The sequence below is a fragment of the Balearica regulorum genome, chromosome 6 (genome assembly GCF_011004875.1).
Source record: "Balearica regulorum gibbericeps isolate bBalReg1 chromosome 6, bBalReg1.pri, whole genome shotgun sequence".
NCBI classification, from domain to species: domain Eukaryota; kingdom Metazoa; phylum Chordata; class Aves; order Gruiformes; family Gruidae; genus Balearica; species Balearica regulorum.
Genome location: NC_046189.1, coordinates 43072588 through 43090421, shown reverse-complemented (window position 1 = coordinate 43090421; position 17834 = coordinate 43072588). Strand labels below are relative to the sequence as shown.

General features: G+C 37.2%; 1 protein-coding gene across 8 annotated transcripts in view; it reads right to left on the bottom strand.

The window, feature by feature from the left end:
* The window catches only part of PKP4 (plakophilin 4), a 100493-nt gene that overhangs the window by 27008 nt on the left and 55651 nt on the right, over positions 1-17834 (bottom strand). For 2 of the 8 annotated variants that reach the window (XM_075757409.1, XM_075757414.1), the window contains 7 exons: positions 14587-14718; positions 14240-14430; positions 12879-13437; positions 7918-8109; positions 5727-5947; positions 3471-3599; positions 117-330 (listed from right to left, as the gene is read on the bottom strand). In XM_075757409.1, coding sequence (XP_075613524.1) covers positions 117-330; positions 3471-3599; positions 5727-5947; positions 7918-8109; positions 12879-13437; positions 14240-14430; positions 14587-14718 — 1638 coding nt within the window. Of the gene's footprint in view, positions 1-116; positions 331-3470; positions 3600-5726; positions 5948-7917; positions 8110-12878; positions 13438-14239; positions 14431-14586; positions 14719-16332; positions 16399-17834 lie in introns of all 8 variants that reach the window. The other 6 variants (XM_075757410.1, XM_075757413.1, XM_075757407.1 and 3 more) reach the window with 5 other exon arrangements.

Genomic DNA, 17834 nt, shown 5'->3' with positions numbered 1-17834 from the left:
ATTCACAAAAAATTAAAATCCAGTCAATATACTCAATTACCAGTTATTCCAGTCTTGTCCACTTCAGAAAAATAATCTGTATTATAGTTCCCCGCTTGTTTCTATTCAAAACTTACCTGTTACAAGCTCTTTTATTTCAGCATCAACAGATTTTCTCAACAATCGCAAAAGGGCAGGTATGCCTCCAACATTCTTCATTGCTATTTTGTTTTCATCAGTAGACTTTCCGTAAACAAGGTTTCTCAGTGCGCCGCAAGCATTCTTCTGAACTTCCAGGGCTCTGTGATCCAAGAGATCAACCAGGTGCTTGATTCCTCCTAGCCTACATACCTAGAAAATGGAATGTCGGGAACATCAGCACCCATCAATTTCACCCATTTCACTCTACAGATTTAAAAGGCTTTTATTTTTACCAAAACAGTACATGCCATTCCACTTCAAGAAGAAATATTGTTGGTAAATATTAATAGCTTGGTTGTTACACTGTACTGAAAATTCCTCTGAACCACTCACATCCTTGTTGAAAAGGCTGATGGACATTTTCAGATATTTGCTGTGTTCAGAGAAGAACTGTTAATGCTAAAGTTTTGTTTCCCTGTAATGCAGTTTTTAAAGCAATTTCCTGTATCTCAGAATATCTTTTTGGGGAATATTAGAAATAAGAATTTGCAAATATTTAAATGCCAACTTTTACACTTAGCTACACATACACACACGCACACAAATCAGTTAAATTAGCATACATCCAGTCCTACTGGCGTATCTGAGGTTCTTTTTAAAAGGAAGGTCTACTCTGCAGAAATTTTGTAAAACAAAAAGAAATTTTTATATTGTTTGCTGTAAAGCAGGTTAGTTGCATTTATTCTTTGTTATATATTTTTTAAAAACTTTAACATTGTGTTTTGAGCTCTCATTTCCATGTAGTCCTTTTCTTTGTTCAAAATAACCTACAGAAATTATAAAAGATTAAAGTATTTTATAATTCTGCAATATTTACTAAATAAAAAATACTTTAAAGATATAACTAAATAGTATTACTTATAAGATTAATGTTAATTTTAAATTAAAAATCACCACCAAAAGACTACCAAAATACTTTCTATGAACTGTTTCAAAAAATATGAGCTATTTTGCAATGTAAGATTGATCTACTATAACGCGGTATTATTTTAGCACAGGACAATAACTTTTGTGGCATACCATCCATAGAACATGCCTAATGAAGTTGGTATTGGATCTCTTTAAAAACCCCACAGCTACAGCAGCTAAACTGCTGCTGCCCTAAGGAGGGGATCCCATGGTGAAAAGAGATACACGCCATCATTCCTGAATACTTCGCTTACACAGGATGTGGTTCTGGGCCAAACAGCTAGATGTAAAACATAACAGTCCTAAGGATTCTCCAGTTCAGCATTAAAAGCACTTTTAGAGGCCCCTTTTCTATTCTAACCTGTATAATGAGTAGTTTGGCAAGCCGCAAGGCTATTTGAAATACATTCATATGTACCAGTTTTCATGGATTTTTGGTTTAAAAAAGTCAGTGTCTTTCATTGGCAATAACACACGAATAATAAAATTATTCTCAATGAAAACATAACTGAGATTTAGCCAAATCCTTTTAAAGGCGTACTTTGAAAAACATAAAATATAAAAGCAGTCCTCAAATAAGGCTTTACTGAATTTGGCACTAAAATAGTTATGATCCTTTCCTATTCCAGATAGTTTCTTGTGCTGACCTCTGCTTTGAAGGGAACAAGAATGGCAACTTTCCTATTGCCACAGATACGATCATGTTTTCAAAACATGCTGATCCCTACCCACCATCCCAACTCAAGGGACAGCTGCTTCGTAAGAGACTGAAAGCTTCATCAGGAAACACTGACGTAAGGCTGCTTTCCCAAAAGCGCAGGAATATGCTTTTCTTCTAGAAGTCAAGCAATTGCATTCTATCTGCCACAGCGTTCAAAGAATTTCTAACAGCTGATTATTCCCATGCAAAAGAAATAACTGTGCCAGTACACAGATCTCCTCTGTTTGAAAAGGAGAAATTTTCTCTTCCAAAATTCCCACACTAAATGGAAGGCAGGCAACATTTACAGTTGTCTCTGACTACTGTAACTTGTCTTCTAAATCAAAAAGATCTTTTTCCTTGGATAAGGTTTTACGAGCTTGATTATATAGAATCATATAATTGTTTAGGTAGGAAAAGACCTTTTAGATCAAGTCCAACTGTTAACCTAACACTGCCCAGCCCACCACTAAACCATGTCCCTGAGCACCACATCTACACATCCTTTAAACACCTCCAGGGATGGTGACTCCACCACTTCCCTGGGCAGCCTGTTCCAATGACTGATAACCCTTCTGGTGAAGAAACTGTTCCTAATCTCCAATCTAAACCTCTCCTGGCACAACTTCAGGCCATTTCCTCTTGTCCTATCGCTTGTTACTTGGGAGAAGAGACCAACCCCCACCTGGCTACAACCTCCTTCCAGGGAGTTGTAGAGAGTGATCAGGTCTCCCCTCAGCCTCCTTTTCTCCAGACCAAACAACCCCAGTTCCCTCATAATGAAAATGAAAACAGTGAAGAAACACAAGATCCCCTACAGATGAACACATGCAAACAAATAATATCCCAAGAATTCCTAAGTAAGCTGCCATATCCCTTATAAAACAGCAAGAATACCTACAAATCTATCTACATCCAAGTATCACTGTGATCTTTACCAGAAGATCAAAACCAGCACCATCCTTTCATCCACCTTCCAGCAACAGTGAATTATGTTGGGCTATCTTCTTATAAAAGTTGCACCAAGTTTTTATTAACATAAATAATATTTATACTGAAAATAACAGATCACATATATATTATATGAATGAAAAAGCAAGTTCCTTCAGATCAATAGCTCATAGCTACTCTGCAAAAAGAGCAGCTCTTCAAATGCAATTTCTAGAAATTTTCAACAATAATCTGAATTTTCACTCAGATGTATCCTTCCTCCACATCATATTGACATAAATACTATCCTCTAAGTATTTCTAGCGTTAGATTTTTTTCCTTTGCTTGACAGCTCACTCGTTCGCTACGATGCCTTAACATATCTTGATCAAAACCAGCGTAAAGCCTTCCAAAATTCTTGTCTTTCCTAGTCTCCAGTCATCAACAGGTTACACAAAAACAGGCTCTGGTAAACATACTTTACAGTTCTGCCAGATTATACAACTTGAATGTGAAATATTTTCATATAATTTCCATGCAACCTCTTATGACAGGAAAAAATATATGCGTGCATGTGTGTATAATTACACACACCTAGGTACTTCAATATTATCATACATCTGGTACAAAAAGAAAAACAAAAGGGTCCAAAATACTGTGTTATGACAAAAAAAAAAATCCCAAAAGCAGCAAGAGGTCTAGTTTTTCTCTTCTAGTTTCCCCAGGAACAGAAATGCACTCGGCACAGTACCTCCATTTTTACTTTGTTATCCCCGAAGCACAGGTGCTGAAGGTAGGCAGCTGCATTCGCCTGGACCGACGGGAATTGGTGTTGAAGCATGTGAATGACTTCAGGCAGTTCCGGATCTCGCCAAGCGAACTCCCTTCGTTAGATGAACACATTCAAGAGAAGGCATTAGTTATAAATGTAGGTTTATTTACTAAGTAGAACAAGTAAAGCATCTTAAGTGTTTTTCAACAATTTTGGTTTTGTTCTGGAGCATCAGGGCTAGGAAGAAAACCAGGTATATTAGAGTAACTATGAGTCACATCACCTTTTAGTCTTCCATTGGAAAAGGATGCTTTATATCCTATGTTCTTCAGTTAGCCTGGTTGTTGATCACACAAATATGTATATATACTAAAATTACACCAACTCAAACACTGCAACCTATATACATCTCCAAAAACTTAAATATATAATGCAACAGATATCAACTTAACAATGCTGCTCAGGTGCATCTCTTCCACACCTTTTTTTCCTCAGTGCTCCATTATACTTCAACAAAAGCTGCACAGCCTGAAATGTCATCATCATGATCAGATGCAGGAAGTGTGCATAATTTGAGTTATTCGGGGACTATAAACTTAAAATCATTAAAATCAAATCTCCTTCATTAAACAAAATTATTTTGCACAGACAAATCCTGGAAAAGTCATTAAACATATGCATGCCCAATTCACAGATTTAGAAATATAGCCATTAATATTTGCTGGGCTATAGTCCTTCTGTATAGTTGGCGGGGGGGGGGGGGGGGGCGAAGAAAGTAGTATCTAAGTTTTCCCATGCTCAAAACTCCAAATAATTAAAAAAAAAAAAAACAACAAACAACGCTCCAAGAATAGTACTTGGGGAGCTATTCAAAGGCTAATGCTAGCCTGGCCAGTCAGGACTCCTTGGGATTCCTACAGTCACCAAAAAGGGAAAGTTCAGTTATGTGCCTGCTTTGAACAGCTCAACTACTTAGAGGATTATTTCTCCATACTAATGATAGGAAGACCTTAGGGAAAGCTACCTTTCTAATAAAACTAGTAGCTTTCTGAATGCTCCCTCACTCTTATTCTAGAGCGATGCTTTAAAGTAGCCCAGTCTGAGGCTATTGTAACGCACTAACCTAACCTCTGCAATAGCATTATATGCAAATCAGAAACTGAAACAGGTTAAAATGTAAGGTAAAAACTATTCCACTGTGAAATTACAAGATAAGAAGATGCATCAACAACGAAAACTGAGTCAGAATTTCTTTAAAGTTTCTTGTTATGAATGTGAAGCATCCCTGTTTTAAGTAACGTTTCTTGTAAGCCATCCCAGAACAGGCCATGAGTAGCATGCAGCTAGCAAGCGTTACTACTTAGAGGTAAGATTCTCCTATTAACATAATTTAGATGAATGTACCATTCAGTTAAATAAAATTCATCTGGTCTCTAAACCTGCAGCACGTGCAATATGCTTTCACGACCAAGGAGCATTCAGAAGATGCTGGCAATCTGAGGATGGACTGGACTCTCTAGCAATCACATCCCCACACTGAAGATAAACAGTACCATAAATCCCTCCAAGCTTTGCATGGACTGGGTTTTGATACTCCCATTTTAAAATACAAGGGTTTAATCAATAGTGTTGCTAATAAACTGTAATGATGATATTACACTTGTCACATGCCCACACTGTGTACATACATTTACAACATAAATCTAGTAACTATTTTAAAAATATGAAGGTGTATTCACTTTCAAAATGGTACATTTATGTATCATTTTTAAAACTTACATTGTTTTGAAATTTAAGCAAGCTGCTCATGAAAAATTCATTCAAATAAATAACGTATGTACTTCGTAAGTTTCAAATCCTGATTCCCATTCCCATAAAGAGAAATCTTACTACAGTATTACAGGTTGCTCTGTAGAGTTACTCAAAAATATTTTGAATAATCCAATCAATTCTCATCAAATTTATAAGTATTTCCTGTAATAACTTCTACATGAAAATAAACATGGAAAAAAATGTAATAACTAATAAATGCATAAAAGTTGCTCTTTCTTACTGTAACTAGCAGACTGCATTTATTACTTTGGCTATAAAGTTATAGATCTTAATATCTAAATTAGTCATGATCGCTTGAACAATGCAAAACTGGAATATGCAGGAAGTGCCATATCTATTCAGGGAATGCATTAAAAATCTTATTACAACGAATACGTATGATTCTTGAAAGCATAAACGGACTTGCCTGGGGTCTTTCTGAATGCTGTCTATGGATGGAGATCGTGTGGTCCCATCATCGGCGGGTGTTGCGTGCTGCAGCCTGTTATAACCGGACTCTGACAGTCGATACTGCATTGACCTGTAGGGTTCCGCATAGGTAGCTGTTGTGTTCAGAGCATAATTATTTCTTTGGTATGTGAGTGTGCTACGCTGACTGGATGATCTTTGCAGATTTCCGACTCCTAGTATAAAACCAGTGTTAAAACAAACTGGGTAACAAATGGCTATTGAAAAGAAGAGGCAATACTTGGTTAGAAGTGTAAGAAAAAAAATAAAAATCAGTTTTGAAAAGGTGTACAGTGCTCAATGTTGAAAGCTGTCGCCAGATTTAAGGGAGCAATTACTCAATGTCCCAGGGAAGATAGAGAGGTTAGTTACAGAACTAAAGGTCTGGCAGAATCAGGCTTATGCCTCAGCTTGCCTCAACGCGTATTTAACGTAAGAAACGCATCTTGTGCTATTGAGCAGAAATCAGGATGCAAAATGTTTTCAAGGTTTATAATAAAATTAAATTACTAACAGCAACATCAATTTGCCAACAGTACTAATAAGGAAAAATAAAGTGTTTATAGTTTATATGATATTTTCCTTCTCCCAACTACACGTACATTTTCCCTGACAAAAAGCTAACAAGAGGATGAATTCAAGGATTAAGCTGATCGTTTCAGAAACAGGAATATGTATCTTAACAGAGCCATTGTGGTAGCTTTTGTTCTTCCAAGTTAAGCGATATGAGGTAGACAAGTAAACAGAGAGTTCCAATTTCTAGTTATATTTCCTCAATGACACATCCTGATGAACTTTATTTGTTTACTCTAGGTTGTAGAAGACAGGAGAATTGCAAAAAATGTTGCCTCCTTCAACATTCCATACTCTTAGTATTTCAGTTACATTAAAAAAAATTAAAAAGCAATGTTCAAATGTGTGAAAACATGACATATAAATTGGATACTTCTCTATAAATATTTCTAGAGAGTTACTAAGTTAAATAACACTAATATTTTGAGAGTTTATGGAAATTACTCCACTATACAAATCATTAATCAACCTCAAAGAACAAACTGCTCTACAACATGTGTTACATTTCTCTTTACAGGCCTATGAACAGGATGAGGGGACTGGAGCATCTCTCGTATGAGGAAATGCTGAGAGAGCTGGGTCTCTTTAGCCTGGAGAAGACTGAGAGGGGATCTGATCAATGCTTATCAATATCTAAAGGGTGGGTGTCTAGAGGAAGGGGCCAGATTGTTCTCTGTGGTGCCCAGTGACAGGACAAGGGGCAACGGGCACAAACTGGAACACAGGAAGATCCACCTGAACATGAGGAAAAACTTCTTCCCTCTGCGGGTGACAGAGCACTGGGACAGGCTGCCCAGAGAGGCTGTGGAGTCTCCTTTGCTGGAGAGATTCCAAACCCGCCTGGACACCATCCTGTGCAACCTGCTCTGGGTGATCCTGCTCTAGCAGGGGGGTTGGACTAGATGATCTCTTAGAGGTCCCTTCCAACCCCTACCAATCTGTGAATCTGTGAATTTGTGAAAATACTAATTTAATGTCTATGCACTTCATAGTATATGAGTAGCAATTCTATGAAACACTATAGAAATATTTCAGTTTCAATATATGATCTTCAGATATAGTATTTTAACATTATCCTTTGCTGACAAGTTGGGTAAACCCAGCATTTTTACTGTGAAAGACGGGGTAGGTAATTTAAGTGTGCAAGCTATCATTTTACTGTACTGATGAATAAAGAAAAAAATTAACAAACTCAATTTGTAAGAGAATGCTGCACAGAGAATGTAAGGGGAAGCAATAAATTTTTTGTGTCATGAAATACGCTTTGCTTGGATGTACCTGAGTGTGTGATATCAAACAGAAAATATTCTAACCCTAAGCTGACACTGATATATAGCTCCAAGTATTGCATGCAAGCATCACAAAAGCTTTTTAATTCCTGCTGGTTATTTTAAGTCCTTCAAACCTAGTTTCTATCTCTGTCAATTTATAATATCTAGTTTTTCCTTTTAAACTGGCATCACATCTCTCCCATATGTTCTCCTATATGCCATAGGTTCCAGCAAAACTCCAGTAAGTGAAGCATGACTTTGGGACACAGTTGACGGAAGAGCTTTGGAAGCCCTCTACCCACCTGACCCCGTTCGATACAATGCCGACTGGGATCCCTGGTGGAGCTCAACTGTTCCATGATTCGGACTGCGGTACACTGGACTGTAGTAAGTTCTGCCTTCATAGATAGGGGTGATGTGCAAGTCAGGAGATACCGTTGATCGTAATTCTTGTCCTAGTTGACTGTGTTGACTAGCATATGAACTCCTCAGGCCTAAAACCAAGAAGAGGCGAATAAGTACATGACCCATATCAATTAAAAACAATAAAGCTGTCATGCTTGAATCTTTCTTCTTTTAGACAAGAAAAGGTGTCAGGTATATCTACAGTTATAAAGATTTATTCATTAAACTTCTTTCCATTATTAAATGAGCCATACTGAAAGACTCTTTGACAAAACAGCATTTCTTTGATGAAAAGTTTTGTCCGTATGCTGACAACTTTAAGTTTTCCAACTCAATCTTTTTGGTAGCTTTTATAGTAGAAAGTCTAAAACATACAGAGTAAAAGCTAAGTCAGCACGTGCAGTTCACAGAATCAGCAATGACAAAGTAAGTTGTGAACCTGACAGAAATCCAGCTGTGAAACAGGGCACAGCCTAAAGGGGGTCATAAACTTGGAAATGAAACAATACCTAGCAGTAAGAGCAAAAGTCTTCTTGGTAATGGCAACAGAGCTTTCAGCGTGTGGAGGAAAGTCTTTATAAGGTTTAAATAGCCCATGATGTGTATATATATTACTATGCTGCAGCTGTATGAGAAGCTGTTTTTTCACCTTGCCTTTCAGCTGTCCTTCCCAAGTTCCTTTTAACTTATCTCATCTCTTCAACTTAAATTCCTCAGCAGCAGACGTCCTGCTACCACTTTTGCAGTGCTAGAATCCACGTACATTATTGGCAGAGGTGCAGAACAGCTTTTCAATAACAGCATTTTGAATAGCACTGCACAAGTTCAGACTTGCTTCTCCCTGCGAAGGTTCCCCCTCTATCTGCTCCGTGAAAACTTCATTCATGCTGCCTAGAATTTCTTTCTGTGCGTTCCGGTGTGTTACTTCTGTAACCAGCACTGATCTATTTTCCCCTTACTATTTTGCTAACTGAATTAGCAACCAATCTCCTATTAAGTTCACTGTTGCCATCCTGATTAGGAGGTTAGTGGTACAGTCTTAATCCTGCGTTTCTTCTTTTTCAGCCCTGGAACACTTTTTGACATACAGCACCACCCCTCCCATTGCATGCTTTCTATATACTTTGCTTCCTGGTATTGGTGCTGTATTAACTAGCTACCCTCCACCAACTGTCTCATCTGTTTTTAATGTTTTCATTTAAAGTATCCTAGTTCCCCCATTTTCTAAGTTATGCTTCCAGAGTCTACGCAGAAGCACTAATATACTAAACTGGGTAGCAGAAAGAGATAGTTAGAATTCAGTTAATTCTGAGAGTAGTTCACCATTTCCTACTTGAGTTTTGTCAGCTTCTGTGCTACTCTTAGAACTGAGGGTACACAGCTTTTGCAACTAACAGGATGCATTCCCCCAAGGAAAAGCTCTTCTGCACTCATCGGTTTCTCCCCCGCCCTTACTCTTAAAAAAATTATTTTGGAAGCATTTCAGAATTGCTGTATTTCAATACTTGTCTGTAATTTCCCACACTTCTCTATCATCTGTTTCACTGCCTTACACACTCCTAACTGACATCTCCTTGGCCGAACCTTTAGCTAGCTAAGTGCTGAACAAGCCTCAGATGCTCATATTTAATAAAACATAAGCCACACCCATATTTATTTTCAAACTTAGTTTACTGATGCATTATATAATTGCTACATAATACTTTTGCCACCTAGAACAACTTGGTGATTGAATATTAAACTACCAGGAAAATTCTCTTTAATTTTGAAAAGCTTTTATTTTTAATATCTGTATTCCAGTCTCTTGAATTTTTACTTCCTTTGAAACAATAACACAATACATCTCCTTTTGCCTCCGAGATTTACCTTGCCATGGGGTCCTCTTCCACTCTCTGACTTTTCTTTACTGCATACTGCAATGGCTTAACTCCCCTTTGCTCCTTTTGAACTCACTCCAGTTCCTTCTACTCTTAAGATTCTTTGTTTATTCGTGATTTCACCAGTTTTGTTCTTTTAATTAAATTCTTCAGAGTAAAGATGACCAAATATACTTCCCATGTACTACAGTAAATAAGTGTGACAATCACATACATCCCACTTGATCTCAGACCAGCATTTCTCATGCTTCCCTTCCTAGACTGCTAGCCTCATTTTTTCAATCTTACAACATAATTTATTGTCATCTTTCTTGCCTAAAATTATATGCAGAGTTTATCTTCAACATTTACTCACTACACCAAATCATAAATTGTTAACAGAGTTAGAAGAAAGTTAGCAAAATAAGTATGTAACGTATGGGTGGTATAGCCAAGACAAACACATATTTAAATATTTAGTCATTCACAAATTCAAGTAGAGCATAAAAACCAGCATAGTTTTGGGGTTTAAAAGATATTTTTTTAAACTATTTTATAAAATTATTACTGTTTTGTCCACTTCAGTGTTACCATTGCAGGCACTGCAGCTTTAGCAGCTATGAAAACAAGAGAATATGCTAAGTGAACTATGCAAAGGTAACGAAACGATGGAGATTGCGGAACAACTTCAAAATACAATTAAGTAGTGATATTGTCCTGGTTTCAGCTGAGATAGAGTTAATTTTCTTCCTAGTAGCAGCTATAGAGCTGTCTTTTGGATTTAGGATGAGAACAATGTGGATGTTCTGGTTGGTGCTGGGTGATGTTTACACCAAGTCAAGGACTTTTCAGTTTCCCGTTCTGCCTGGCCAGGGAGGAGGCTGGGGGTGCACAACCAGCTGGGAGGGGACACGGCCGGGACAGCTGACCTCAACTGGCCAAAGGGATATTCCATACCACATGACATCATGCTCCGTATATAACTGGGGGGAAGCTGGCTTGGGGGTTTAGACCGCAGCTCAGGAACCAGCTGGGCCATCAGTGGTCTGTGGGTGGTGAGCAACTGTGTGTGCATAATTTGTTTTGTATATTCTTTTATCATATTATTATTATTCTCTTCCTTTTCTGTCATATTAAACTGTCTTTACCTCAACCCATGAGCTTTACTCCCCCCCCCCCCCCCCCCCCCCCCGATTCTCTCCCCCATCCCACCGAGGGTGGGGGGCAGTGGGCAAATGGCTGTGTGGTTGTTTTAGCTGCCGCCCAGGTTAAACCACAACAGATGTTTAACCAAATGTATCCTGCATACAAATATTTCCCCCCCCCAAAATCACAGACCTGTTCTATCATAATGTCTGCCAAGGAAACCTTTGGGGGTCTCACAGGTCATCACCAAGAAAACACATCCATAGGTGGTGAAAATAGAGGGACTTCACCAAAGCAAAGCAGGCAACTGGACCTACACCTGCAAGATGATGATGCTATCTCCTGGGAAGACACTCATCAACATTTCAGTTTTCCCAGACATGCACCACACGGATACCCTTCCTAGAGACGGTAAGCACAGGAGGAGGAGAGGACCTGATCACATATCCATCCTCTCCTTCAGCTTACACAGCAGGGAAGAGTTCTGGATTATACTGAAGGCTGCTACAGTACCAACCTTCCCCCCATGCAAACTTCCTCTCAGAAAACTGATCATATACAAATTTGAGTTTAAGATTTCTGGTGTTATATTGAACTGTTTCCCCTAGAGAAACACGAAAACTAATTTATACTAGAGAATTTAAGGTTTTTTATAATACTGAGGGATTCTTACTCATAGTTTGCAACATAGAGCACAGGAAAGTCATACCATTTCAAGTTTCCTGGAAAGATTACAGTGGAGATGGCTATAAAATAAGATGCTCTCTAAGCTTTGACTACCACAGTTGCTAATCACTTCCTTAATACTAAAAGCATTAAATTTAAAGCATCTGTTAATGAATTACTGATTCACTATTCCAATAACTTCTTTTTTCTAAAGATGTATCAGTTCACCTGCTTAGACAAGGTGATATTCTCAAGCAGTGGTATTTGTAAAGTACCTTAACAATATTTTAAGAGTACAACATTGCTGTTACATCACAAATTATGCAGCCCACTGGACAGCATTCATTTAAGCTTCTGAATAGCCTGTCACGTCAAACTGATTTCCACCCTCTGCTTATCAAACGGGTAGATTACTCTGTCTTGAAGAGAGGTGAGGGAGAAGACACCTTACACCTTTTGCTCAGGAATGAGAATATTTTACAATTTCCTGCAGTATAATAGTTTAAAAGAAAAAACAGACATTGCAGTCTGTTCAAAAGAGCATATGGTCTAACTGCAAAATCACCTTGTCTGTGCTCATTTAGATGAAGGTCAGAATAAAAACAGTAACACACACAGAACATAAAATGCAAAGTAACTGCACCTTAATAAGAACTGCCTCTCAGATGAATAGATTCTATCTTTTAGGGCTCTATTTTAAGCTAATATTACAATGATTACCCTATATGTAAGTTGAAGTACTTTGATATTAGGGAAAAAAAGACTAAAATTCAGTTGTACTATGTTACATGTTCTAAGAAAGAACTAGACATAAAACTAGTTTCAGCCTAGTATCTATTATTTTGTGTATAACCTGCACATTCCTTTAAATGTACTTTATCTTAGAAAATATTGAAATGCCTCTGTTTGGAAGACTCAGAATTTCACTTAGCTACTTAAAACATACGATTTAATTTAATGCATGGCTAGCAATCTAGTAAATAAAGAGAAATACAGTATTCACAGGGAACTTATGGTATGATTAATACGTAGTGTTTGACATCAGTATTTACAACTGATCTGATACATCCACCACAATTATGTGCTGTGGCTACAATGCTTCATCCATAAAAAAACCTATTGCATTACTGGTTTTCCACAGTTGTAGGTTTGTACCAAGTTTTAAGCTGCATCTTTACCTTTTTACTAACCTGTAAGGCTATCTGGACGTGGAGGGACCATTCTCTCGTATACATCATACTGCTGTCCATACTGTTCAATGTCATGAATTGTTCTTTGAAGTGTTGTACCCAAATGCTGTGGAACTGCAGTCATGCCAGAACGCTTCGGGGACGAAGATCCCAGCTGAGTTTGGGATGGCGAAGCTACTCTGGTTTGTACATCAGCAAGGGCGAGAGGAGAGCCAACTCTGACCGATGCTTGGTATTGGGAAGTCCCGCCATTGGGATTTGCCACCTGTCTGGACGTGACTGAGCCGATCCGTCGCACAGCCGTTGGGGAGGCAGGTCTCTGTGCAGCATACGGGGATGCTGCCCGCTGTGCTGGCAGAGTAGTGGATGAATATGCGTGAGAAGTAAGGGACCTTTGCTCAGTGACTGGCGGAGAACCATACCCGCTACCCAGAGATGTTCGCAGCGACCCCCTTGAAGGGGAAACACCCGTGCTGACCATGTAAGAGGGAGACTGAGCTCTGGATGGGACTGAACTGACACGTCTCATGACTCGGTTGGTAGCAATATTTATTGAAGGCTGTTTAAAAACAAAAACATTTATTAGTTTTATCATTTCGTCCCGTAAGTCAGAGAAGTCACCAGGAAATGCACACAATTCAACAATATATAAAAGGAGCTGAAGAATAGCTTTTACCCTAACCATCATTCCTTCCAGTTTCCTTAAATAATAACTTTTTTCCTAACCAGTATTTTTTAATATATAAAAAGGCGATTTCACATTAAAAACCCTTCCATTCCTCATTCTTATCTGGCTTTCTATGTTAATATGCACCTATGCTTTCCTTCCTCACTACCACTTCGGAAATTCAGGAACAGTCTTGCAAAGAGTTCTAGAAAAAGCTAATAAAGTTTTGTCGATTACTATCTTACTATCATTCTGATTAATGAAAAAAAGAGGGGGTAAAAAGCCAGAAACAGCAGAGGGTACAGGAAGACAAATACCATTTCCCTTTAAGCACTAAATTTACATACAGGCTAAATTCTCGGGAGGTTTCCCCTAGTATCACAACTGAATTTTGAATGATACTTTCTTGATATAATATCAGCAGCATACTCTGCAGTCAGGAATCCTCAGTAGTTTTACTTAATTTCAGCTGCAGTGAATGAACGAGATCACGTATGTGCTGATTTCAGCAAACAAGTCTATGTCTGCTGCAAGCCATTTCTACTTTTCAACCAGTGAAGGTGTTAAATAAAAGTGTAATTTAGTAACATTAATTCCAGCCTATATGAAAGTAGGTGCAGCTATACAATTATTGTGTTTAGAACTGTTACAGACAGTGTACAGACAGAGGTGAAGTGTACTATTTTGAGCATACCTGGACTGATGTCTGCCCTTCAGCTCGCGAGCTTCTCACCAAATGGTTATTAGCAGTTCCAGTAAGGGAATGCTGCTGTCTGTTTTCTGATTTGCTCAAGTTTTGGCTGTTATGGAAACTGCTTACTTCCTGGTAACCACTGTCAGAGTAAGAATTCATCTGTGTTGAACTTCTTGAGTTACCTACAGACCCTGTAGATATGAAGCCAGCATAAGAATAAAAGCATTGACCAACTTCACAAAAATAAAATATTATATAGCTCTTATCTGTTGCATTCATAATTGTATTACATTTTTATACAGTCAATACAGAAATACATTCTAATATTTAAAATGCACACAACAGACCCTCACTTTCATGGAGAGATGTCTGTTCAGGTGAGTAGAGGTTCCCTTGCTCCGGTTCTGTCCTAATGTCATAGGCATTGGTATGAACACTCTCTGATACTCGGGGTTTGTTTGCACTGGTAGTTGGAGGATCTGAAAGAATGAATAAATTAGATAAATCCAATGTTTCATATGTAAGTTTCCTGCAAACTCAATAATAATACTTTTCTCACACACACTAACGAAAACTTCCAATATACACAGAGTCTACTGGTAGACAGGTATCATCTACTAAATGGAAAGAACGTTAATACTAATGTCTGAGAATCTTGTTTCCTGGAGTTTTGATATAGTTCTACAATTCTATACAATTTTTCAAATGTACGTTGCAACCTGTCTTAAAGAAAAAAATTAACTCATTTCCTAGTAAATATACTTTGCAGAGTAGAAACATTGTGCAACTGTGTTGTAGTGCACAGAGGATAGCTATCACTTGTCTTAAGGTCCTATTATCTGAAGAGCTTCCTAAGTAAAAGGCCGAGTTGAATTTCATCCCCGTTTGTTACCATCAACAGAAGCTACTGCAAATTTTATACATTTTTTTATTCATGTACTATTTTTAATAACTCTTGAGCTAACTTCAGTTCTAAGAATATTAGCTGAACCTTACAGACAGCTAAGGCAAGTGTCAGAAAGCAAAGAAGATATCACAACATTATCATGAAGAAAGGAAAAAGTTAAACACAGTCTGGAAGAAAAGACAAAGATGAGGACATGAAACAACAAGAAAAACTGAGTCAAAATTACTTTGACAGAAATATTAAGCATTCAACTGCCATCATGTTAGACTTATTGATGAAGAACAGGCATCAGAGATGTAGTAGGAAATGTGGGTTACATTTAAAGGTAACACCAGATATGTAAATTCTTGCTGAAGAAATGTAAGAATAAGCCTAGAGCAGAAACCAAAAGAAACATGTCAAGAAGCAGCAGTCCAGTCAAAACTTCGGCGACTGCTTCATGTCAAAAGTTGCGAGTTGTGGACAGTGAAGCCTGCTAAGTGCTCTTTGAAAATGAATATAACAGCACGTTATAGAAAGAGGCAAAACTGTTCGAAGTTTGTGGAAATTTGATGCTACTGACTTTGGAGAAAGATGGAAAAAAGGGCTGAAATAAAGTCTATGTAATAGCTAATGAAAACTCTCTCAAACTGACAAAAAATATCCCGATATAAAATCTAGTGGCACTTACAGAAAAAAATCCCCCACAAAACATGAAATAAAAAAGTCATAACAGATGAGCTATTGGAAACACTTTATAACAGCTGTTACTATGGCGTATTTCAGAAAAGAAATCAAAAACATAGAGTATTTGTACCTATCAAGCTGTAAAGAAATACTCTGTACATAAAACGCTGGTGTCTCGCTACTTGTACAATTAGCCATAATGGAACATTCATACTAAAAATGTTACTCATTAATTGCTATTATGATGAATGTTTGAACACTATTCAAATACTAGATTAAAAAAATAGGTAAAAAAATCAATGGTTTTTACAAATTACAGGCAGTCAGCACAGTTATTTATCAGTAGTACATTCTTAGGTCAAAACCATCTAGTAAAATTTGACACTAATTAATTTACTATATTAGGAGTATTATGACCAAATTTAATTAAGATTTAGTAAGAAGTGTTATTACACTTTCATTAATTTAACCATCAGTATCCCTAGAAATGATACAGAGAGCCAACACTGAAATAACTCACTTTCACAGCTCCTGTTACACCTACTTGATAACAGACCATAACAGACATCTGTGGATATTACACGGTCTGTAAAATAAAAGATTTGTGGGGACTGGGAGATTTAGATTACTCTATAATTATATTAAACTTCAATATTTTAATCTTCAATCTTTTCTGTTTAAATAATACAAGGCCCTGTTATTTCAGTTACTTGATATTACATGATACTAAGTCAATTTCAAACTGACAAATAACCAATTTTGGGAGAGACACATAGGAAGAATAAAGTTCAATTGTGCAGTGCCATACAGATGTTCCGAAGACAGCAGTCTGAACCAAAACCTCGCTTGCATCACACATTTGCCACCAAGCAAATGCTTTCACAATGCTAAAAAGTAAAGACTGTTTAGGCTCTCTAACAAAGGCAAGAATGCACAATAAAACGAATTGTTGTCTTTCTATCCTTCTCTGCTACTATAAATCATGAGGAGATTGCCTTGAATAAAATAATAGCCTTTTTATAAATGGCTGCTGATCTAATATTCTATTTATAAGCATCTGCTAAACATCATTATTTTATATTTCTGTTAAAAAATTGTGTATAATTCTACTGATGCATAAAGCAATTTCAGCTAGGGTCACATCTTATCATATCATCTGCTGATGTTTTTTGATATAAACCACTAACTGCAATCAGGAAAAAGAGGTGATTTATGGCAGTATTTTCATTCATTTTTAACTTGAGTATTTTTCAGATTGCAGCTGGTAAAGCATCATGTAGTGACACTTTAACATAAAGCTCAAGAGTGAATCTGTAAGTAAAACCTACAATCATGCTATGATCACAACGTAACTGTAAACATTAAATGAAATGTATATCAGAAAATTCTAAGCAAAAAATACATTTTTTTTCAAACATGCCCACTCCTAAGCAATTACTCCAGAAAAGCCTTACTTTAGATACAGAGATGTGAGAAATATACACCTAGATTTATATTAATGCATAGAGTATTTAAATAGAAGTATGATTTTTTGACATATGTTAAGCCATTTCTTAGCAGGGATGAGCACAGGAGATCTCTGAAGAAAAGAAACATACAAATGGGAGGAGAGAATGAAAGGATAAAGTAAAAATATGAGCTGGATGGATGAAAGAAAGAAAGAAAGAGGGGAAGTAATAGAAAGTCGAAGAGAAAAATGAACAATAGACAAAGAATAAGTTCCAGGAAAAACTGAGGAAATAAAGAAATGGAATGCAACTGGATAAGATAAATCAGTAAAACAATAACTGAGATCTGTCAGAAGGATAGCTCTTAAAACTGCATGCATCCTTATATAAAGATATGATATTAACACTACACAGAACCTGGTTAATAAAGCTTTTAACAAGCTACCTAAAATTCTAACTGCATTTTGATTACATTACACCAGTTTTGCCTAACATGACATTCCGTCAGGAGTACATGATTGAATTAGAGAAACACGATCCAGTGCAAAAAGCAATTTGCATGGAGTCAAGGTCC